Source organism: Gymnoscopelus microlampas (assembly GCF_963454915.1).
Source record: "Gymnoscopelus microlampas genome assembly, chromosome: 19".
NCBI classification, from domain to species: domain Eukaryota; kingdom Metazoa; phylum Chordata; class Actinopteri; order Myctophiformes; family Myctophidae; genus Gymnoscopelus; species Gymnoscopelus microlampas.
In genome coordinates, this window is record NC_139956.1 from 27,495,664 (window position 1) to 27,521,024 (window position 25,361).

The following is a 25,361-nucleotide window of genomic DNA, read 5'->3' on the forward strand; positions in this document are numbered from 1 at the left end:
TAGCCAGACCCTTATGAATATATGAATCTTGATGTGATTCCTATTCTGCATGTTCCTCCAAGCACACCTGATTTTAATTACATAGCTACTCCATTTTTAATCTCAGTCAAGATGACGTCCAGATGGTGTATTACTCATTTTAAACTTAATCAGCACACTAAAATATGTATCTGAAAACATTTAGCTTAGAAATAAGCAACATAGTAACAAACATACTTCTGGGGACCTTCTGATTGGTTGAAGCACTGTTTGAGACTGAAACTTCAAAATAAAATGAGCGAAATAGCCATTCCACCAGGTCTTTAATGTGGATGGAAGGCCAAAATATAGGAAAAGGTTTGACATGGTTTCAAATGAATGATTACATGGCTTCAGTCATGCAACTCAGAGAACAGGGTTTACGCATGCAACCTAAAGTTTTGACTTGGTGACATTGGCGCAGAGATGTACAAACAACCATTGTTTCGCGGTACCTTACACAGTAAAATCCTCGCTGTTAATTTATCCATTTGTAACTCAGAGAGTGTACAAAATGTATCCTAATGGACTCTTATGGGTCCCTTTGTTTACATTTGTACACTCTCAGAGTCAAATTAACATTGAATAATTTATTGTGTAATGACAGTAATAAATCATGAAAATATGGATTGTGGCATAGCCAAGTGGGTGGCCCATTGCTTAGAGAGACCGCCTTGTAGTTAAAAGGTCACAGTTTTGACACTGACTACAGCTAATGCTAGACAGGAGTCTAGCAACATACTGCACATGTCCTGGTGTAATGTCTTTGAAAAACACACCAGATCCCAGTTTGCTTTAGGGCTGCCCTCGCCTAAATGAATTCTTAGCCGACTAACCACTTAAACCCACAGCATCTGTTTTGTGGGCAAAGCTTTCGCTGAAAATAGCCAATCAGCTTGTCGATCGGTTATTTTCAGTTTTCCCCACTATAGAAAACAGAAAAGACAGTATAGACTAGTATAGAGCCCTGAGGGACTCCGGTCAACCATATGGGGTTCAAGTGGCTAATAATCACAGGACTTTGTCGACTAATCGAAAAAAAAGCAGATCTACAAGCTCATAGTGCAGCACTCGTGCCGCACTATGAGCTTGTAGATCTGCTATTTTTAATAGCAGATCTTACTGTACCACGTGCTGTTTACATTTCTGCCTCGGTAAGTATTCAAGAAATCAATCAAAAACATGACATAGTATGGCTGCAGCTGTTGAGGAAAAGTGTTTGAAGTATACTGTATAGTAATACGCATGGAATTAATTATGAGCACAAATACGTTGCTTACAGTTCATGTTTATTAAAGGATCCCCATTAGAGACGCACGAATGAGCCTCTAGTCTTCCTAGCGACACGTTTTGAGTTTGTCGATCTGCTGCTTTTGCTAGTTTTGAATTTGAATCCTGAAAAGGAACAGTTTTGGACATATATATCCAGCCGACAGAGACGACATAGGGTTTAAGTGTTTCATAATACGATGCAAACAATACACAGGCTGCTTACTTTGTGTGCCTCTTCATCACACTTTGCTGTCTCTGACACACACCCACGCACGCACGCACGCACGCACGCACGCACGCACGCACGCACGCACGCACGCACGCACGCACGCACGCACACACACACACACACACACACACACACACACACACACACACACACACACACACTTACACAAAGGTGCACCACTCTAGCACAAGGTCGGTGTGTCATTCACGTCAACATTCTCCTCCATATTATTCAATGTATGAATGCACATGCACAGACACACTGCACACAGATGAATGCCCTGCATGTGCACACAAATATGCAAGCATCTCAGACATATGGATGCAACACCCGTTCTTTATCACACTATCACTTCCATCCAGCTTCTCATATTGTTTATTTCATTTCACACGCACGCACACACGCACGCACGCACACGCACGCACCACTTCAACCCTATATTTTGTCTATTTGAAAGTAGCAGATCAACAAGCTCACAATGTGACACATTGTGTGCTTGTAGATTGGCTATTTTCAAAAGATTTCTCTCAGACTTTCTGCCTAATGAGTGCTTCCTACTTTTGGTACTTTAAGTACATTTTGTTACCAACACTTTTGTACTTTTACGCAAGTAAATTATGAATTTCGGACTTCTACTTGTAACATAGTATATTTCTACATTGCAGTGTTGATACTTTTACTTACATACTTACTTTAAATTAAAAAAATGTGAGAAATTTTTCCACCACTGCACACCAGAGACATTGCATCGGGGCAAACTGTGTTTCATTGTCGCTGAGTGAGGCTGCTGTGGAACGAGAGTTGAGAGTGTGAGTCATGACAATAATTCTTTCCATATGTGTCTGTGTGACTGCTGTGCAGAGAGAGAGGGAGAGAGACAGAGAGACATAGAGACAGAGAGACAGAGAGACAGAGAGACAGAGAGAAAGAGAGAAAGAGAAGGAGCGGGGAGAGGAGGAGGAGTAACAAGAGAGAGAGAGGTAGCGGGCGGGCGTTGGGAAGAGGAGGAGAAAGAAAGAGAGAGAGGGAGAGAAAGAAATTGAGAGAGAGACAAGGGGTGGGCGTGGGAGAGTGATCGTGGCTTTCATTCAGTGTGTGTGTGTGTGTGTGTGTGTGTGTGTGTGTGTGTGTGTGTGTGTGTGTGTGTGTGTGTGTGTGTGTGTGTGTGTGTGTGTGTGTGTGTGTGTGTGTGCGTGCGTGCGTGCGTGCGTGCGCGCACGTGTGTCAGAAAAAGAAGAGAGGCCTCAAGTTCCAGACTATAGTGGACCAATTGAGAAATGGTTGAGAAATGGAGGTGGGGTGGGTGAAGGAGGAACACTGGGGGACATTGAAAGACAGACAGGGGGGGCGTGGGTGTGTGAGTGGGGGGGGCAGTTATAGTGTGAGTGTGTACGACCGACGCGATACAAAGACGAGCACCGACGATGTCAAAACATCACACAATGCATTGCAGTCTCGACTGCAACCTCACTGGTTCTCAACATGGGGTTTGGGGACCCCCATGGGTCCTTTGAGGGGGCCCCCAGCTAAATGATTGATAGTGAAAAACCAAATGGACCTTTGTGGGTGACCAATTTGTACACGCTTAGAGTTAAATTAACACTGAGGATTTCATAGCGTTGATTGGGGTCTCATGAGATGGAAATTGTATCAAATGTGAGAGTGTGGCCTAATGCATATAAAACTGGGGTGTCTTTACATTAAAAAGGCTGAGTATGACTATACACTATAGCTTCACAGACACTGAAAAAATCCTTTATGGGTCCATTTAGTTTTTGAACTCTGAGATAAATCAACACTGTGGATTCTACTGTGCAGACATCAGACAAAATCAGACAAACCCCCCCTTCCCTGGAACTCAACAACCACGAAAAATAAGAACAGGCAGAGAAAGTGGGCGATTAGGGGCTAATGAGGGGAAGACATTGAAACAGCAAAGCGAGAGAGAGAGAGAGAGAGAGAGAAAGAAAGGGAGAAAGAGAGAGCAGGGAGTGATGAAAAAGGAGGCTGAGCCAGGAATATAATCTGATCATGTCTCGTGAGTCTGGAGGGCACGGGGGGGGGGTGTTTGAGACGTGGAGGGGAGAGGAGTGGAGAGGCCCCTCCGCATCAGCCAGTGATTTTTATGTGGCTGCATGGGAACAGCTGAGACACAGCAGCAGCAATGGTGGCGTAGAGTATGAGTATTTTAGTCGTCTTTCCACCCAGGCAGACAGGGAGAATGTTGCTGGTTTGATGCAGGAGTCAGGACTGCTTAAGGTGGGTGTAGCTTATGGATCAATGTTCTTTTTGTTTGTTTGTTTGTTTGTTTGTTTGTTTTGTATATAGGTCAGTTAACCACTAAAGCCCTATATTCTGTTGCATGTGTGACGAATAGGGAAAATAGCTGATCTATACCAGCTTACACACAAAGCGTCACAAAGCGAGGCATTACGAGCTTGTAGACCGGCTATTTTCACTATTTTAAACCTCTTGGCCAATCTGGCACAGACCTGCTAAACTGGCCCCTCGGTTCTATACCTCCTAACTGGATTTAACAGTTATTTTATGGCGCTCTGAACCCTTCGCTGTACTGTGTGTATGGATGTGTTGTTCAGGCGACCAGTATTCACATAGCGTTATAGCAGAGCGCTGTGAAGGGGACCGTGTTGAGTTGTGTTGTCCGTAAGCCAGGGAGTTTGTTTTCACGGTGGCCGGCCGCTCTGACGGGTCGACTTTCTACACGTTTCCATGTGACTCACTCATGGCTATTCTGTGGTTTATCCGCTGTCCTCGCGCTCTGTCATGCTAGCTAAGCAGTTTGACACTGACAGAAAGAAAGAAAGAAACATTGTATAACTCACTGTGTGTGAGTCATATGTCTGACTTTATTTCCATTTGTGTGGCAGGCAGGCAGGCAGGCACACCCACGTGAGTCTGTGGGTTTGTCTACCACTGAAGTGTTTTATTACTGTTAGAGAGAGTCTAGCTGACTGTTATGTGTAAATTGCTCTGCATTGCCTGTGGGAAACAGTTCAAACAATTCATATAAGTGCTTAGCAACTTTCAACTTGGTGTCCCTATTTTGTGCATGTCATTGTAGGTGACTTTCTTTGAAGATTGTCAAAACATGTCAAAATGTCAAAAAAAATTACAAATACCAGATTCAATTCAATTCAATTCAATTTTATTAAAGTGTCAAATCACAACAAGTTGTCTCAAGACACTTTACATGTAGAGAAGAGACCCGACATCCCACCCTGAGCAAGCAATTTTGCGACAGTGGCAACGAAAAACTCCCTCTTAAAGGAGGAGTTCACCCAAAAAATTACTTACTTTCTATCAATTGCACACCCTATGAAGCCTTGAATCCATGGATTCTTTTTAGTTTTTGTCGCATTCCTAAGCTAATAATTTGATTCCCGTCTCCTACCGGCTAATGTATCCGGTAGGAGACACAAAGTAGATTATTTGTGTCTCCTACCGGAAATACACACGGTCATCAAATTATTGTCTTAGGAATGCCACAAAAACAAAAATAAATCCCTGAAATCAAGGCTTCATGGGGTGTGTAATTGATAGAAAATAAGTCATTTTTTGGGTGAACTCCTCCTTTAACTGGAAGAAACGTCAGGCAGACCCTAGGCTCTAGGGTGGCGGCCTCTTGCCTCGACCGTGTCGGGGGAAAGAAGAGAGAGAGAGAGAGAGGGAGAGACAGAGGAGAGACAGAAAGAGATAAGATCTACAGGCTTGAACGCTTGTAGACTGGCTATTTAATATTATATATATATATACTGTAGGACTATATAGGACATATAGGACTAAAGTGGTACATTTAAATATTTTGTTACGTGTCAATTTTTGACCAGCTCAGTGGCCTTGTGTTTAGAGTGTCCGCCCTGAGATTGGGAGGTTGGGGTTTCGATTCCTCAGTAGGGTCACACCAAAGACTATGAAAATGGGACCCCATGCCTCCCTGCTTGGTACTCAGCATCAAGGGATGGATTGGGGGTAAGTCCCTGTGACTAGCGTCTTGTCCAGGGGGTGCACTTGTACATCAAGCCGCCTCACGCTACAGAAACAGGAGATAGACTCCTGCCCTATGGGCCACATGGCTCGGGAACCATTGAATCCCATGGCTACTTACATGTTGAATTTAGATCAGGGGTCTTCAACAGTGGGTGCGGGACCCCTATGGGGTCCTCAGAGTTACTACAGGGAGTCCGCCAATTTCCTTTGTGATAGGAACTTTCTTTTTTACATTAACCACTTGAACCCTAGCATCCCTTTTCTGAAGAGAACTTAAGCCAACTAGAACCAGGAGACCTGGTACTGCCAGACCCCTAGTGGTTGAAATCTGAATGGCCGGACTTCGCATGACGTGTGTGCAGAGGAAAAGAGGAAAAGAGGAAAAGAGGGACAGAAAAGAGGGAAAGAGGGACAGACCGACAAACCTCATGTACTGTAGGCCGACCCTCTGGGTCTGGCAAAACTAAGCTATTTTTGGCCAAGAGGTTTGGTGTAGAGGAGGAAAAAGAGCAGACCAAGTACACAGCCAAAGGTCAAGTTTACTAAGTATTGACGGTTTAAGTGGTTAAATGTCTGAAAATACAGTATATGAAGCTATCTATGAAATCTATGAAAAAGTTTAATCTGCAACACAATTGTATACAATATGTACTGGTCCTCTCTTCATCTCTCTCTCATCTAAGGGGTTCTTGGTCTGAAAAACATTGAAGACACCTGATTTAGATGCCAGTTTAGCAGCTACAGTACCCATAGGGGCTAGCTACTGTCTGAACTTCACATCGGTGTAATTAGTTAACACGCTAATGATTCATCTCCGTCTCCCAGTTGTGTGACTGGTTGTCCCTCTGTTCCTCCCTTCACCTGCTGAATGAATGAATGAATGAATACCTCTTCAGCTGAGAGAGTGGCTCTGTCAACAGTGAACAAATATGCTAACTGGTGAAATTGGGATGATTTGGGAAAACGCGAGGATGAATGAACAGAGGCTGTGTGTGTGTGTGTGTGTGTGTGTGTGTGTGTGTGTGTGTGTGTGTGTGTGTGTGTGTGTGTGTGTGTGTGTGTGTGTGTGTGTGTGTGTGTGTGTGTGTGTGTGTGTGTGTGTGTGTGTGTGTGTCTGTGTGTGTGTGTGTGGCCTGCCTAAGCTATGATGACATCTGTGTCTCACAAATTAACTTTAACTAGTGGGGGTTGTTGGGAGTATTATAGGCTTCTAAAAGAAAATGTGTGTCAAGCCCTATTAAATAACCCTGGTGTCCCTATTTTGGGCATGTCATTATAGACGAAAAGTCTCAAAATAGCCTAGGCCTATAAGCGTAATTTATACTCCATTGTACGCGGGGGTGGCACAGCAATAAATAGCAACACTTTCCATGCAACACTGTTGTACAGCAAAGTATAAATCAGTACTGATTAAAAAAACAAACAGTACTTGATTTGGTGAGGTTCTACATCTGAATCAACTTTGTTTGCGTTCCGTTACGTGCAAAAAGAGTGACTTTTCACCATGTCAATGAGGAGCATATTTTGAATTCTCAATTTCTAATCAATGGAGCAATTATTTTAGATTTCTTGTCCACCTTTGGAGTTACATCATGGCAAGGTAACTACACAACTTAAACCTCTACCAAAGTGGTCTTGGCCTTTAAAGTGCATATTATAGCATTTAGTAACCATTTGAAAGCATTTGGGTACAGCAGCAGCAGGGCAAAGGGAATGTATATAATTTGACAAAAAGAAAAATTAACTCTGTCTCTCTCTCTCTGTCTCAGTCTCAGTATCTGGGCTGCTTGTTCCTCCACTCCGGCTGGCCCTTGTGTCTGGGAGAGAAAGTGGTGGTGCAGCTCTCCACCCTGGACTGGAGGCTCCTGCGCACCACCGACTTCTACCTGCAGGTGGTGCCCTTCTCTACTCGCTGTCCCCGGCTGGCCCTGAAGTGTCTGGCCCCGGGGGGGCGCACCGTCCAGGAAATCCTGGTGCCCGAGTCACAGCACCCGTTGGTGTTCACCACCGAGTGGCTGCACAGCGTCAACAAGGAACGGGGTCACAAAAGAGAGGGTGAGGAAGGGTTTTCACCTTCTTTAATCCGAGTAGTATACTCCCTTTTCTTTCTCATGTTCACGCTTTTATTCAGCCTTGTAGGCAAAATATACATTTAGTATGATATGAAAAACAAAATCGGCTGTCGCAATATTTTTGACCAATACATTGATATCGATTTTGTGACAATAATATCGTATTGTGATTGTGACATTTTTTTAATATTGAAAATAGCAGGTCTCCCACTTTAGACCTGAATTTTTTTTCAATGTTGAAGTGTAAAATGCTGCTTAAAATTTCAGACTTAATTAATTAATTAATTGATTAATTAATTGATTAATACCAGATAAAGACATATCACAACACTTCTCCCAGATGATATCCAGTCTCATATCACGATATGGATATAAAATCGATTTCTAGTATGATGCTAAATGTATTCTCTCCGACTATTCTCTATTCCTGACACCTTTCTTTTGTCATCTTCCCTGTCATCTTCACCAGTCGGAGGTGGTCTGGACACCTGCCTGGTCAGCACGTGCGACGGGATCGCCCGCCTCCCCTGGAAGGAGGTGGTCTACCCTAAGTTCGTCCACGACCCCGCGGACGAGCTGATGTCCGCCCACGAGGGGATGCTGCCCGGCCGCCTTCCCAGCGAGGGGGGCAGCAGCCTGGGGGTGGGCTGGGGCGGCTCCTCCTCCGGGGAAATGGACTCCTGGTCCTGGGACGAGGAGGAGGACGAGGAGAACTTGCCGCCGGACGGCGTGGACTCGGAGCCCGCCGTGCCGCGGCGGAGGCGGAGCGAGGACGGCCTGGGGCGCATGGGGAGGACGTGCCAGACGGACGGGGACTACGTGGAGCTCCTGGAGCCCAGGGGAGGCCCCGACGGAGGGGCCGACCCCCGGCAGAGGTACCTGGAGATGCACGGGATCTGTAAGACCAAGACGCTGCCGCTGTGCCGACGGAGCAAAGCCATCAAGCTGCGCAGGGGGAAAGCCTGGGGGTACGGGAGGCTAGACGGCACGGTCGGGTGTCGCGCGGTCCTGGGCAGCAAGAGAGACGCAGGGACCCCCAGGACCGATCCGGCGCCCTCCGGGCCCTCGCCGAGGTTCGCGGCCTCGGGCAGAGCGAGCAGGTCGTGTTCCTCGTCTCTCCACGACTCTGATGAGGGAAATAGAACAGGCGGAGCCCCAGAAGGCCTGGGAAGAGGGTGCCTTTATTTTGAAGGTCCCTTCAAGGAGAGGAGACCCGGGGTGGGCAGGGAGAGGGACGGCAACGCCCCCACGCTGCCATGCAGGGACAGCCACGGAAGCAAGGATTCTGGAAGCACTGACAGTCTGGTGGCGAGCGAGGCCCGCGATTTGAGCGGTCTCAAGGCGCGTGTGGAGGGCCAATCAGATCACAGCTCTCAGTCGGACTCTGTGTTCGAGGAAGCCGATAAACCACTGAATGGAGACAGCGATGCCACTACGCCCACTTTAGACGAGCCAGAATGTGGACTAAAAGCCGGGGGGGCGTTTGTCGGAGTTCCGGGAAGCGGAGGGAATACCGACGTCCCCTCGGTTACTGGATCTACCACAAAGGAATCTCAGTGCGGTAGTGAAGGGGAGGCAGGTGACTCCACAGAACTTTCTGGACCAGGTGCTGGTTCTGACTCAAAAGACACCTTGATAAAGGAAAGGGCTGAAGGAAAGACAGAAGATCGAGTTGGTCCGAAAGGAAAGGAGGTCAAAACAGCAGGACACAGAGCACCGAGGTACTGTGAATCTCACAACACACACACACACACATCCATTCTGCAGTTTTGTATGGAATGTGGTGTAACGCTGCTATGCAAAATTGATCTGCGTTGCACATTAATCACATGCGCTCACTCAGAAGAAGATAGCAAAGCACTGTAACTGAAAAAAAGACGAATCTGAAACGAATGTAATTTCTTCCTTTCTATTTACTGTAGGTCTAACAAATGGGCATGATGCACAACATATGGCCGTGCATTATGGTCTTGATTGAGTGCATTTCTTCCACTTGTTTACACATGCGGCTAACAATTATGCTGCCTGTTTCTTCAGCTGCATGCGGCTAAAATGCATACATTGGGCTGCACAAAATTTCAGACAATAATGTTTCCCAAAAGTGCACATTATTGTGCTATAAATTTGACAAACCGCAAAATGCTAAACAGCCCAGAGAAATTACCAATAGCCTTGGCTATAGCCAGTTAGTATTTTGTTACCTTTGATCAAATCACTTTTTATAGTCGTGCAGTCATCTCAATGCAACATCTGCACAGTGTTATACACTATATTGGAACATTAAATAAGCCATCACGGACAGAATCAGAGGTGACAGAAAGTTGGCTTGTTAACATTTCTGGGAAATGGTGAGGAAAAATGTATGCACTACTAAATCAAAGCAGAAGTCTGTGGGCTTGTTAGGGCCAGTGGTGGAAAGTAACTAAGTACATTTACTCTAGTACTGTTCGATTTTGAGGTACTCTTACTTGAGCAGGTCCATTTTTCAACACTTTAAACGTTTTCTATTAGGTTATCTCAAAGGCAAATATTGTACTTTTTACTCAGCTACAATTATTTGAAAACTTTAGTTACAAGTTACTTTGTAGATTTAGATGCAAAACACATAAACCAATTAAGCCCTATGTTATACTTTTTCTTTTTGAAAATAGCAGATCTACAAGCTCACTTGTCGCATTACGACGCGTTGTGAGCTTGTAGATGGGCTGTTTTTGAAAGATTTTGGCAAACTTTTAAAACTTAGGAAAAAAATCATGAAGTGAAACATTATGCATAACAAGCACTTTTTCTTTTTGTATTTTAAGTATATTTTGATGCCAGTACTTTTGTACTGGCATCAAAACCCGTCAGATGCGTCCGTTTCCCACCGTTTTCCATAATATCTTCTGGGGCTGTGGGCAATGCCAACAAAGTGCCGGTTTTCCGGATGTGTAGTTTGTTTGACTAGCACTATTTTTAGAATAGAGGAATGCACGCAGTGTACCCAACACCAAAACATACACGTGGAATATAAAAAAAAACATTATGCATGGGCTCAGCAATACGAAAACATTGTGAGAGCGCACCTTGACAAACATGACAGCATTGCATTACGTTGTTATGAATAGAATTAAGATATGAATTACATCAATACATATGAATGATGACACATTCATAGTATGGTTGAAGGGTGCAATTTGTGACAAAGCACAGAGGTGTTTTGTTTTTTTGTATCCTACATACTGTATGCATATAGGATGTGAAACTAGGACTAATTAAAACAGTTTAAACTGCTTCTCAGTGTCATTTTAGATTTGAGCTAAAAATAATTATTTTATGCTTTGGCTATTCACAAAAAGCAGGTAAACAAGCTTTGTGCCGCACTACGAGCTTGTAGATCTGCCAAAAAAAAGTATTTTTACTAAAATCTTTGCTTCTGGGGGTCCCTGGAAGAAACTATTTTGAGATGGGGGTCGGCGGTCAAATACATAATACATCCTTTTAGGGGTCCTTGACATGAAAACGTTTTGAGCACCACAGCAACAGGTTTTTCAGAAAACTGAGGATTTAGAAGACATTAAATGTAGAATCTGCCTCAGGTCTTAATGGGTTAAACTCAAGTGGGGGGGGGGGTATTCTATCAGTACACTGTGTAAAGTATTCAGGCCATTCATCTACAAGCAGATGGGTGCCAAGATGGGTCAACGCAGGACACATCTGTCCCTTTGGTTGGTGCCGGCCACTGCCGTGTCATGGTTCACCCATGTTGAACCCCATGCATCAGACTTCACACACTTCAGCTCCGTCAACACAACGCAACGGGACCTCCTTCTTCCCCATGTAATGGAAGTGAACGGCACTTCCTGCCATCCTGTAGCTGACAGGAAGTAACTCTAGGGCCCTGCACACATGACTTCACTCATACTTTTACTTTATGTGTTTATTTGGACGGGACGTCAGTACATATTAAGGTGATGCTTCTCTAATGGTCACCACCACACCTGGTGTGTGTTGCAGGAGGAAGAGGAAGGGGAGGGGAGCCAAAGGGAGGGCCAGGTCTGGTGGCCGTGGCAACCAGAAAGCTTCCAAACCACAGGCCAAAGCTGCTCAGCCGAGTTCCACTCGCTCCTCGGCCGCAACGCTGCCAATCACAGAGGACGACCAATCAGAATGCACACAGCAGCACACATCAGCAGGCGGGTCCAACAGCGAAGGGAACGCTACGTCTAACGAGGGAGCAGAGGACAGTCAGCCTTCAGGTTCGATTATACAGAGTTCATATAACACCCAATAGTACTGCCTTCATACAAAAATATCTTGTTGTGATTTTTTGTCATGTGTAATTGTGTTTTCGTTTATCTTCTTAGCGATCATTATTTTGTTCGCTTTTTTGAATAGTTGAATAATTGGGATGTGCTTTTTATTATTATAATATTTGTTGTAATCTTCTATATCGATTAGTTTGACTAACCACTTTTAAGCTATTTTTTGACCAATCACAACACTCGTTTCATTCATGGAAAATGTTAACAGATTTGTAAAGCATCAACGTAATTTCCTTGGCCGGTACTTCCGCCAAATTCAACCATTTCCGGTTGTCAACTTCCTAGACAACCAACATCCCAGGTCTTGCCCAGGGTGCTTTTAAGCCCTATTTTAAGCCCTAACTGTGTCACACAATAATACCCCAAAAATTACAGATTTACAAGCTCACAAGATGTCGGATCGCAACGCGTTGTGAGCTTGTAGATCTGCTATTTTTGGTTGGTTTTGAAAATTGATCATTAAATAATTTATTAAGATTCAATCTTCATTAAGATTTTTTTATTGTCATCTATTAAAATGATTAGTTTGATTAACTATTGCAACCCCTAAATGCCCATGTGTATTGTATTCTCATTTGTATTTCTGCATCTATCCACAGACACCAAGCCAGAATGTTTACCTGACTCGACTAGCCAATCCCTATCAAACGCCTCTGCGGGTGAGGCGGAGTCGGAGACGTGTCCCGACCAATCAAACGGCCTTTCGTCCAAAGAGCCCCCACTGCTAAGGGAAGTTGAAACGGCACTTCTCCAATCAGGGAAGCTCCAGTTGACAGGTCAGTTTCCTGTGTTTGTGTCGTTAAAGGCATACATAGTTACACAAATTACATAGTATGTAACTTTGCCCTGTATTTACTCAACAAAACAAAATATACATTTCGTACCCATCATTTCCCACTATACCAGCAGTTATCAGCCACTGGAGTAGTGTGGTGGTGTTTACATGCAGAAACACGCCGCCCTCTCGCTGTATTTTGTTTGTTTTGTTTTGTTGCCCAAAAACATCCCAGTCTAACAAAACAAACAGAGGTAAACACCACCACACAACTCCAGTCGGTGATAACTGCTGGTATAGATGGAAATGATTGGTAAACAATATATTTTATTCTTTTGTTATGTAAACATAGGGCAAAGTTATGCCTTTAACCACTTAAACCCCAGCATCTGTATTGTGGGGAAGGCTTGTGCAGACAAGCTCACAACGCAACACGTTGTGAGCTTGTCGATCGACTATTTTCAGCGAAAGCTATCCCCACAATAATAGAAAACATAAAAGACACTAGTATGGAGCCCTGAGTGACTCCGCTCAACCATATGGGGTTTAAATGGTTAAAGTAGCTTTCCTGAACACTTTTTTATTTGCTGGGTGTCAGCAGAAGTGGTACAGTACATGTTATTTTCTCCCAAACAAAACACATCGTTGTCAAGAATGATTTCCCCATTATTGCTGTCTTTGTTCAACTCTCTTCTTGTTTTCTGTCATTTTCATTCCACTGTCTTTCTCCCTGTCACTCCTTCACTCGACATGCTCCGATTTCAGACGTTACTAATTGAGTATCGGAAGCAGTGGCGATGCCAGAAATTACATTTTGGCTGGGCGGCAAGTGAAGTTTTGAGAGGGGCGTTTTGAAGTCTGGAGTTGTGCAACCAGAGATTGAGAATGAATGTAACCCTAATGCATGAACATTTGATCCATGTATTCAGCTTACTGTCTATATCTCTAGCTCCCACTCCTCTAAATGCACATGCTCTAACATTTGTTGAGTTTCTATTATTGAAGCGTATTAATTCACCCTTCTTTACAGTTCTATCTCTCTTCTATTTTGTATGTCCAACATACAGCTAAGAGATGTAGACACAAATCATATTTATGACCAATATTGATATTGGTACAATACAGGAAAAATATGAGCTTGTAGATCAGCTATTTACACTAGTTTACAATGTTTTTAAAATGATATAAAAAATGAATACAAAGTTTTTTGGACATACTGTACAAGGTTTCCACCTGGCAGCGAAATTATTTAAGCTGCATCCAATATACCTGTGTCTGTCCCTTGTCCTCCTCCAGGTACGGTGGACAGGCTGGGACGGGCGCTGGTTGTCACAGACGCACATCTTCCTGAAGAGGGTTACTGTGAGGATGAGCTGGCCCGGGTGCTTGTCTGCTACCACACCATCACCCGGTGAGCATCATCTGTGCTCTGCCCGCGTGCCATGCATGGCAGGGGAGGGGATTGTAATCACTCCTGTCCTGTGTGTGTGCAGCGTGTGTCTGTCTGTGAACAACATAACTTGAGAATGGATGGGCGGATTTTCATGAAACTTAGTGGGAATGATCAGTAGACTTCAAAGCATAGCTAATTACATGCACATCGACAGTGGGTGCTAGGCCATTTAGATTCCGCACTCCGAATTGATGGTAAAGAAACACTTTATTTGAACAGAGGTGATTAACCTCTTTGGGTCCAAAAATTCAAATGTCACAATCAAGGTCACGGTCAAAATTACTGTACAGTATCCATGCTAGGCTCGTTGACAATTGTGTAAACTGTACATCTAATCTTTTTTTCCATATTTGTTTCATTAACTGAATGAGCAAAGAGAGAAGAAAAGACAAACAAAATTAAGCTTATTCTCTGCTCTCTGTTCTGTTCTCATCTTGGTCCATTAAGCAATTTGTGTCAAACCTGTTTCGTTTGAACCACTTTCTAAAATGCTTTCTAAATTTAACATGATTTGACACGTCTTTAGAAGTCACTGTTCTTGGTTTTCTCCTACCATGACACACCCAAGCTAGATTAAAAACTGCAATCCATAACTTGTATGTCCTACTCTGTGTACCAAATGTGTACCACTCGACCAAGAGGCCTGGGGAGATATTATAAGCTTATGAGCTTCATGCAGTACTACTTGTCAACCAACAGGGGTCCTACCCTACACCAGGGTCTAAATGTCTCAATGGAAGAGTAGAGAGACCACCTCCGTTATGTATATCGTTGCTGTCGGGCAGAAACCTCTTATCTCCATTTTCTAACTTTTTGTGTTATTTTTTTCCCCCCGTAAATTAATGCCCTACATGATCACGCAACAGCGTCACTCAAAACTATCAAAAGTAGCCGATCCACAAGCTCAAAATGCGGCGCCAAGCGAATCCCGAAAAGTAACAATTTTGGACATACAGTATGAGGTTTCCACCCGACAGAGACGATATACTATTAACATACTCTACCATACAGATAGGTTAAAAGAACGTTTCACACTGCAGCTTTAAACAAACCCTAGAAACCTTTCAGGGGTTTGAGTGTTGTCATTTAGTCAAACGTTTCAAGAGATATTTGTTTACTTGCATCCGTTTTATCTGTGAGTGTAATAATGGAGACTTGAAAAGCAGATGTAACCTTTTTCCCATATGACGACGATATCTCATTTTGAAATTAAAATTCCTCTGTTGAGTCTAGTTGTTGTTTGGCCCAGTTTCTGGTCCTCTGGCTAATAATCCTAGTGCATCTGTGTCTGTCTGCTTCCCATGATCCCCCCCCCCCCCCCCTTCCCCCCCACCAGGCCTCCAGCCAAGGAGAGAGGTCTGACCGTCCTAATAGACAGCAGACAGGCCCCGCCCTCCGCTCTCTGCCTCGCCGCTTTTAAACGCTTCCAGGTGAGAGACACCCGAAAAGCTGTTTAAAAAAGAAAAAAAAAAGCTCTAATGCGATAAATGTTTGTTGCTTTTGTTTACTCCTCGCAGGTGGGAATATGTTTGTGTGCTTTTACCCTCTCGAGGCCTGATTGTGATTGCTGTGCGTGTGTGTGTGTGTGTGTGTGTGTGTGTGTGTGTGTGTGTGTGTGTGTGTGTACCTGGTGTGTTCCAGGCGTTGGTTGACGGTGGTCTCGGGTCTGCTCTGATCTTGGTGGAGGAGCAGCAGGAGGCTCCCACTCATAACCTGGAAGGAGTAGAGGTGACCTCACACACTTTCCACACTATAATCTGTGCTCCTATTATCTTATGGATGCCTATTTCACACAACAGGGCACTTCTGGTTGGCTGCCACTGTCTCTGGCTGCACAACAAGCAGCGAAAAGTAAAACTTTTCTCACGTTTGCTGCGCGTCTTTTTTGGTTGATCCTATTGTTCTGATGTGAGGAGATCAGTATTAAAGTGTGGCAAAAAAAATACCTTATGTGTTGCCGTGTATTTCTCCCCATCGCAAAACAATGACGTCGAACATCATTTGAGCTTGCAGATCTGCTACTTTTGATGCTTTTGTGTGACGCTGTAGTATGATCAAGTAGGGCGTTAATTTACAAAAAATAAATAAATAAATAAAATATGGAGATAAGAGGTTTCTGCCCGACAACAACGATATCCATGTTAACATGTAGGTTTAAAAAAGAAGATGTTTTCATAATCTGAGGCTGAATGTCTTCGTTTCTCACTTTCTTTTCTCTGTCCTCATTTCACTTGTTCTCTTGTGTCCCCTTGTGTCCCCTTGTGTCCTCTTGTGTCCTCTTGTGTCCTCTTGTGTCCTCTTGGTGTCTTCAGGTCCACGTGGTGCGAGGGACAGGGGTCCTGCAGCAGTATGTGGACAAACAGCAGCTGCCCACGGAGATGGACGGAGACTTCAGCCACTCTCATTCAGACTGGCTGGCCTTCCGACTGGTGAGAGAAACAATGCCTGATTTATAGTTTTTTTGCCAGGGGTCTTCAACAGGGGGTCCGGGACCCCTAGGGGATCCTCAGAGTTACTACAGGGGGGGTATCCAAATCTTTGTGTGATAGGGACTTTTTTGTGTTGCATTAAATACTTGAAGCCTAGCATCCCTATTCTGAGGGGAACATTAGTTGAAAATAGCACATCTAAAGCTCACAACGCTGTGTAGATGGGCTATTTTCAGCAAATAGGATCGGTGTAGAGGGGGAAAAGAGCAGACCAGGTACAGAGTGTACTTGGTTTTACCACGTATTGATGGTTTAACTGGTTAAATGTCACAAATACACATTAACATTAATAGGGTTGTCCGATATTGGCTTTTTTACCGATAACCGATATACCGATATTGTCCAACTCTTAATTACCGATACCGATATCAACCGATACCGATATATGCGGGGATTATTGTGATTAGGGTAAGCTCAAATTTCATATCACACACACCATATACAGTAAGAACTCCTGTAACTTATTTATAAAGCAAAAAAAAAAAAAAAAAAAAAAGCTTTTTTTTTTTTTTTTCAAAAACCGATACCGATATTTTCCCGATATCAATTTTTATGCTAATATCGGCCGATAATATCGGGAGGCCGATAAAATCGGACATCCCTAAACATTAACATTGATTATAGTGTTGTCAAACATGTCTATGAAGCTATCTGTGAAATCTATGAAAAAGTTGAATATGCAACAACACAATTTTATACATTATGTAGTGGGGATCCCTGTTTCATCTCTCTCTCAGCTAAGGGGTCCTTGACCTGAAAAACTTTGAAAACCCCTCCTTTATACATTTTCACAGAATGTTCGCCTCCATCTTACGCCAAATTGTCGCCTATTATGACATGCCCAGAATATGGATGCTAGGGGTTCATGTGGTTGAAGCGGCAGCTGTACAATAACACAAACACTGAACAAACAAGAGCTCAAATAATCATAACATTGTCAGATCAAAACAAGACGAAAACAACATGGCTACCAGTGCATGTTCAGCAGATTAAAGACAGCGGGGATGAAGGGCGCTCTGCTTCCATTGGATTTCAGATGGTACCATCTGGGGTCAGCGTCCAGATGGAAGGAGCTGGGGAGAAATGACTGTTGAAAGGCCAAGAGTGGCCGTATAGCATTCCAAAATGGCTTTGACATTTCCAACAGCTTGTATGCAATAGATGTCTTTTGTCCGCGTTTGTTGTACACTAATGATCCGGCAGAGGGGTGGCCTTTGTGATCCTGCGCAGTCTGTTCTTGTTACCTGTTTGTTTGTTGACTGACTCCACAAATGACCTGTCAGATCAGGGTCATCGGTGTCCAGTTTAGCCCACATCAAAAAAAGCTGAGTATGCTGAGAGAGAACAGATGCTGTTGGCTCGTTTTACAAACGACATCTTTCTTTTTTTCCTGCATCAAATGAGAGCTCATGGTCAACCACTGTGCCTCAGTATTTATAACTATTTACTAGTTCAACGTTTTGCTCTTCAATCACTGTAAGTTTTATGGCCAGAGGTTCTCTTTGAAAATCGATGGCCATGTCTTTCAGTTGTAGACGCATGTGGGTAAACGGCTACGCATCTGCGTCAGAAGTGTCGTAGCCAACACGCGCCAAGGTATCAAATGTGTGAATTTCCCTTGTTGTCTTGTGGCTTGTGGGCAGTGCCAGTCAGAGCTAGCTCTGGTACCAGTTTTTTCTGATGTGTATTGTTTTGTTTGACTTGTTTGACTGGAGTGGTTTGGGTCACTGAAAGAAAGCTACAAGCAAAATGGGCTGTCAAGTGGGGTCAACGATGCGCTTCTTTCCTATTGGTTGACTCCCGGTCAAAGGTCACCAACGTTGAACTCCACGCTTTAGACACGGCTTCTGAAGCTTATGTGTGACCGTTATATTACACTCTTATGTTTGGGGTCATTTTAACGTCTACTTGTATTTTATTTTTATTTTTTTGTTTTTAATTTACCAAATAAATGATAAAATAATTATGAAAAAACACGGCCCCTCACACATTAGAAGGACAATATCAGTCATTAGAACCAAGGACGTGTGTTTTCATCTAACATAGTTAAAATTGAGTTACAATGGGTTTGTATAGGAAGGGGGCGTGTCTGATGAAATGAATGTCAAATATCTAAATACTGAATCAAGCAACTTAAAAACTTTCTGGGGTGCTCACAAAAGCCAGAGTAGACGTTAAATGACCCCAAACATGATTGAAAGTGAAATATCTCTTTAAGTTTGACGAAACAGCTGTCATACCACATGAAAGAGATGTTCTTATATAGACCTATGTTTAGAGGCACTGTTTTGAAGGCAACTCACAATGACAAAGTCATAAACGTTAGAATGTGTCTGAACATGTACTGTAATGGCTTCTACAATCATATTTATATAGAATGTACATTCTGAACCTTTTTAACAGGTTAGGACCATGTCACATCCTTCACATCCAAGTTGTGCCTGACATACCTTTACAATTTGAGATCCATTTGTCAAACAAAAACAGTGTCAAAATCTAGTTAGTCTCTAAATTAGGTCCTTCTCAAGAATCAAGAGGGGTTTATTTGTCACTCACTCATACAGGTACAAGCAGTGTAATAAAATAAAGTACAAAATACGGTAATATAAGACACACACTCTAACCCTCTTTAAAACCCCCAGCAATGTGCAGAATTAGGGGGAGTATCTGCTGAAAGATGTGGTTGAATGGTGTGAGAAGTCTACAAATAAAGTCTTACCTGTGTCAGTTATATATAAAAGTTAATAAGTGTGAGAGTATTATCTTTGACTCCCAGAACAATAGAATAGAATTAGAAAGTTAAATAGAGGCAACGTCCCTCTTTACTCCAGTTTAGTCGTTTGGTTTTCGTGCTGTCGTCAGTTTGCAATTCTTTCAAGTTCTTCACTTGTTCTCTCTTTTATTGGTTTGTTTGTTGAGGTGAGGTGTTTTTTTTCATGAGCCTGCAGGGCTTTTTTAATCTCTTAAAATTACACACTATGATTCTTTTTAATGTGGAAATAAAAGACTAAAGTCTGAGGAGGGAGGGAGGGGAGTAAGGAAGAAGGACTTAATGAGCGAGAGAATGACTAAATAGAGAGGTGAATAGAGATTTCGTCAGCACTAAACAGATGGATGGCTGTGGTTCCTGTGACGTTAAGGTGTAATGGTACTAGTGGGATATTACAGTTTCAGTTTTTATCTGTACTCAGTTTAAATGTAATGCAAATAACCTTGTTTTTTTTCAATTATAAACTTAATTGTTCAGATGAAGCTTAACCACGTGGGTACTGTAGATGGAACCTGTTACAACTCAACTAATTGATGCTATTCAACCAACTCTTTTGACTATTTGGGCCTGAGGTGGCGCTAGAGAGGAAAGGCCACGGGGTCACCAAAATCAGTAAGGTTCATCCTGTGAGGACCATGAAGGGGCACAGCACATTCCATGTCAAACCAGTCGTTTTTTGAGATTCTGAATGTTGTTTGGGACCAAGAATGTTGGATAACTGACCGACCACAATGCCAGGGTTACACCCTGGTCGGGTAGACACCTACTGGCTGAAACATAGTGCTGCCTGAAGCTCATGAGCGCAATATCAAGATGGGTTTATTTGTCACTGACCAATCTGGGAACCCATTCAGTTAAAAAAAAGTAGGTTAAAAGAAATTCCTTTAGTTTTTGCCTCTGGGGGCTACTCCCCTTTCTTAGTCTCCCGGGTGCTTCTGTGTTTACTCCTACTAACAACAACACTTGGGCGGTGGTGCTGAGGAGATTCGGCTGTTAGCAAAATCTGTCTTGAGAGTTTAGTCCCTCATACAGGGTGTAGGTGATTAATGAAGCCTATAGCATCCGATCATCCCTATTTTGGGCATGTTATGACATAGTCATAGGCGAACATTACGGTGAAAATTAGATAGCAGATCCACAAGATCACAACGCGTCACAACGTAACACGTTGTGAGCTTGCAGATCAGCTATTTTAGGCATTGAGATTTGGTGTAGGGGAAAAAAAGTAGAATATGGAGTTAAGAGGTTTCTGCCCCGACGGCAAAGACATAGGGTTTAAGTGGTTAAATGAGAGAAAGACACAACATGGAGAAAGAGAGACAGAAAGGAAGAAGACAGGGAGGAATAGAGAGATAGTAGAATGTGGGAGGTGGAGATCAGTAGCTGGATGGAGGTTGAGGTGAGTTAGGGAGGGGTGGTGAATGATGGAGGGGTGGTGATGGATGTTATGGAGTTGAACCTGGCAGCCAGGCAGGGGGGAGTCATTCAGACAAGTTGGGACGCGATTATTCTATCGATTACTTTTTCGACGCGTGTTCTTTTAATGTGATTTTGTTGTTGCTGTCACGCAGAAACCTCTTATCTCCATATTTTAACTATTTGTGTTTTTTTGTAAATCGTTGCCCTACGTGATCATACTACAGCGTCATACCAAAGCATGCAAGATTGTGTCTTGAAAAAAATATCTACTGTATCTATAAGCTTTTACATTGGTCTATCTTCACCATAAAACATTTCTTTAAATTGCCTATAATGACACGCCTAATACAATAGAATTATAAATGAATGGTTTTATAAAATTACAGATTATCTGCCTTACCCTACCGCGACTAAATTTTTTAGTCATTTTTTACTATTTTGAAAAACATTTTAAAATAGTTCAAATAGCCGATCTATATCGACACGTTGTGAGGTTGTAGATCGGCTATTTGAAAAAATATTTGTATACGTTTTTCAAAATAGTACCAAAAAAATCCTAAAACTTCTAAGGCATAAGGGGTTAGGTGGCGCACAAGATAGAGCCCAAATTAGAGAGCAGTAGCTGGAGAGTGGCGTAGGTGAGGCGGGGGGAGGTGATGGAGGTTGATGAATGTGTTAAGGAGGAGTTGAACCTGGAAGGCATGCAGACACGGCAGGCAGAGGGGAGTCATGCAGACAACTTGGGACTAGTTTCCCAGACAGTTTCCAACTCTGATGAGTTTGTCTAAACACTGTTCTCCCCGCCCTCTGCTCTCCCCTTAACCTTTCTCATAAACTCACTCCCCGGAGGGAAGTAACTTCTAAAGGAACAGGCCCGATTTCAAGCTGTTTCACTACCTCCCATGGACTTGGAGTACATTAACCCATTCACAAGATTGTTTACACTATATACAACAGGACGCGCATACAAACGCAATGCGCGCATGCAACGCACGCACGCACGCACGCACGCACACACACACACACACACACACACACACACACACACACACACACACACACGGCAAGTTGTTAGAGGCAAAACAGTTTGTATCTGTTTCAATTTAGAAAACGTTTCACTTAATATGTGGATATACCCGGTATTTTTACTTGATCCTTCTTTCTATAAAGTTGAACCCTTAAATATTTTATATTTACAAAATAGTAAAATAAAATAAATAAAAAATCACTAATCCCTCTTTTTCTTGCTTTCCTCCTGCAGAGTCTGGAGAGTCTGACAGAGCGTTGTGAGAGCGCCCTCTCCCTGCTGGGAGAGGCACTGCAGTCCATGGACTCTGAGCCAATGCCAGAAACTATAACGGTAAAAGTGGTCTTTAGCCTGATGGCATTAACATGAGCAATGTTAGACTCATGAGTCAGTCTCTAAACCAGTGGTTCTCTTTTTTTTCTCCTTTCTTTTACCCTTTTCCCTCCACAATTTAGTCGACTCGTTATGCCAATTGTTTCCTCCCCACACACTTTTCTGTCTGTTGTCACTGTTTTTGTACTCTACTGGATCACCTGCCAGTGAGGAGCCCCCACCGAGAGGACGTAGCACCTACGTCCTACTCCTCCCGCCCAGCACTCCCCCTTGACAGGCGCCGCCCCAGCCCGACTAGTGGTTCTCAACGTGGGGTCCAGGGATCCCCGGGGGTCCTTGAGGGGGTTCGAGGGGGTCCCCAGCTAAATGATTGACAGTTAGGAACCAAATGGACCCTTACCGGGTCTGTAACTCTGAGACCGTACAAATGGAACCAAACGGACCAGTAAGGGTGTGGTGGAAAATATTAAGGGATTTGCTTCCTTGGCCTATACTGGCAGTGTGCACACCAACACACGGAAGAGCTTTTAGACGCCTCGGCTCCCAAGGTGCCATGCTGTAAGAAAAAGACTCCTTTTGTTTGTCCTGTTTTATGCGTATGTTTGAGGTAAAACAGCAAATAAACATTGAGTGTAGTCTTGGTAACCACTGCTCCAACAAACAGCTGCTGCTACAGTACAGTTTGTTTATTGCTGTCGTTATGGCTACGTGTAATGAGCGCTGATTTAAAACGGTAATTCAATGAGCTATCCCAATAGACGATAATAACAGACACCTGCCAGCTAATCGGAAACAAGTATTCTCCAAGGACATTGCTCTAGCCTTGATACAACATATTGGTTGTTGTCGGGCAGAAAAACCTTGTATATCCATTCTCCATACTTCACTTTTCATGTTTTTTTCATAACATAATGCCCTACTTCATCATACTAGTGTCAAAAATAGCCGATCTACAAGCGATGCAAGCCTGTAGATCTGCTGTTTTTGCTATTTTTTTATTTGTTTCAGTGAAGGTGAAAAGTAAAAATGTTGGACATACGAGTGCCCCCCCCCCCCCGACAGAGAAGAAAATTATTATAGAAAAGCTTAGCAATACTATACATTTTGTCACTGATATGAGTCTGTTATGCCTTAATTAATGATGGATTTTAGGGATGCATGAAGATATTGGTGGACCATAGTTTACACAGCAGCCATTATACTGAGCTAAAGTAGCACAAATAAAATACCCAATCTACAACTATTTTGGATATTTTTGAATTAAATGAAAAATAAAATAAAAATTCTTACAAATTATGTTGAAAATATGCCCAAAATGTGGTTAACATACTGTACATGTTTTATTAAATAGTTAAATTGTGATATTATCTAACATACAATAAATATCAAATATGTCAGACAAGTATGTACCGTATTTAATTCAGTCTGACCAGAAGCAGTGATAAAACATATCCCCCCACTGGCCATAAAAATTACTGACCAGAGGGGGGATATCAATCAAAAGCCCCCCAGCAAATCCTAAACTGCATAAATCGGTGGTTCTCAAAGTGGGGTCCGGGGACCCCTAGGGGTTGTTGGGGGGTTCCAGGGGGTCCCTAGCAAAAGTAGTTAATATAGCAATCACAATAATTTTAACCACTTTTTCCATTTATATGTTGGATATTCAGAAATAGCAGATCTACAAGCTCACAGCGCGTCACTGCGTGCCGCTTTGTAAGCTTGTACATCTGCTATATTTTTTAAATGTTTTTTTACATAAATCTTCTCTTCTTGGGGTCCCTGGCACAAAACCTTTTTAGATGGGGGTCTGCGACGAAATGCATATCAATTTGGGGGTCCTTGACTTGAAATAGTTTGAGAACCACGGGCATAAATGACATTTAGGGTTATAGGGTTAATGGCATGAGACAGACAGAGGACACAATACTACATTGCGAGGCCTGTCTCAAGAGGGAAATTATATGAATGGCCTAAATTCCTGCTCATGGGAAATGACAATAATGGGTCTTAACCGAGGGAATAGCCCACATACTGTACATGCACACAAAAATAACCACTGCACCCCTCCCACTCTCCCTCCCTCCCTCCCTCCCCACGCAGGCCGTGCCCCTCAGCATCGACAAGCACAGACAACTGATGATGAGCGTCCTGGCTGACCAACGGCTGACCGAGCTGCAGCGGAGGGGTGGTGCCTGGCTGGCGGGATTGACCAATAGCGCGTCTGGACTGGCACAAAAGTCCCCCGACTGCAGGTACGTACTGTAAAGCAGTATTATGTAACCTTTTTTTTGTGAATACATTTTTATTTTGTCCAATCTGTCTGGTAGAGGGTGATAATACGATATAAATTATACAGTTGGGGGTGGTTATATTTGGTCTCCCTGCTCTTCTATTGAGACATTTAGATCCTGTGTCCTAGGTTGGACACGACCTTTGACACGATCCTGTTACGTGTTTGACACAAATTTTGTTAGAAACAATTTGACCTGAAGGTCAAAATGATATTTCTCCCCTGGGTTAAGCGGGCAGGCTCTATTAGCTCAGTGGTAAACATGTCAGCTCTTGCTCAAGAGATGCAGGTTCAAAACCGGGATAGAACAGGAAAGTTACATACTGTAGTGCAGCTTTAAGGACCCTTACAGATAAGTTAACACTCATGAATTTACTGTGCACAATACATCGGCCAGCTGGTGGCCTGTGAGGTAATTTGTGTGTCCATATTACATTATCTCCAAGAGCAGCTATTTTCAAAGTGGGATACTATAGTTCCCCCGGGGATACGTGGATCAGTCTAGTGGAAACACACCATGAGTCTGTGATTTACCTCCCCAGACAATCCTGTTGAGTGTCTCAGGGGGTACATGCAGTTGTTTTTTCTGTAAAGTTGCTTGTAAATATTGGAAGTAGCGGGTTGCGTTTTTTTTGGGGCTTGTTTCTAAAGTGTGAGCTTTCTGTCTAATGTTGTTTAAACCAAACATTTTCATGTCAAGGACCCCCAAATTAATATGAATTTGTCTGCGGACCCCCATCTGAAAATGGATTATGCCAGGGACCTCGATACAAGATTTGTGTTGTTAAAATGTTTTAAAAATATTCAATTTTTTTCACATTTTCTTTTGAAAATAGCAGATCTACAAGCTCACAGCGCGTCGCATCGCGACGCGTTGTGAGCTTGTTTGTATGTAGGTTTAA

General features: G+C 43.2%; 1 protein-coding gene across 1 annotated transcript in view; it reads left to right on the forward strand.

The window, feature by feature from the left end:
* Positions 1–25,361, forward strand: part of arhgef40 (Rho guanine nucleotide exchange factor (GEF) 40) — a 70,605-nt gene that overhangs the window by 20,793 nt on the left and 24,451 nt on the right. The window contains exons 4-13 of the mRNA XM_084043070.1: positions 7,297–7,582; positions 8,069–9,320; positions 11,596–11,837; positions 12,503–12,679; positions 13,975–14,089; positions 15,468–15,561; positions 15,773–15,859; positions 16,444–16,560; positions 22,071–22,169; positions 24,270–24,421. Coding sequence (XP_083899196.1) covers positions 7,297–7,582; positions 8,069–9,320; positions 11,596–11,837; positions 12,503–12,679; positions 13,975–14,089; positions 15,468–15,561; positions 15,773–15,859; positions 16,444–16,560; positions 22,071–22,169; positions 24,270–24,421 — 2,621 coding nt within the window. The remainder of the gene's footprint in view (positions 1–7,296; positions 7,583–8,068; positions 9,321–11,595; positions 11,838–12,502; positions 12,680–13,974; positions 14,090–15,467; positions 15,562–15,772; positions 15,860–16,443; positions 16,561–22,070; positions 22,170–24,269; positions 24,422–25,361) is intronic.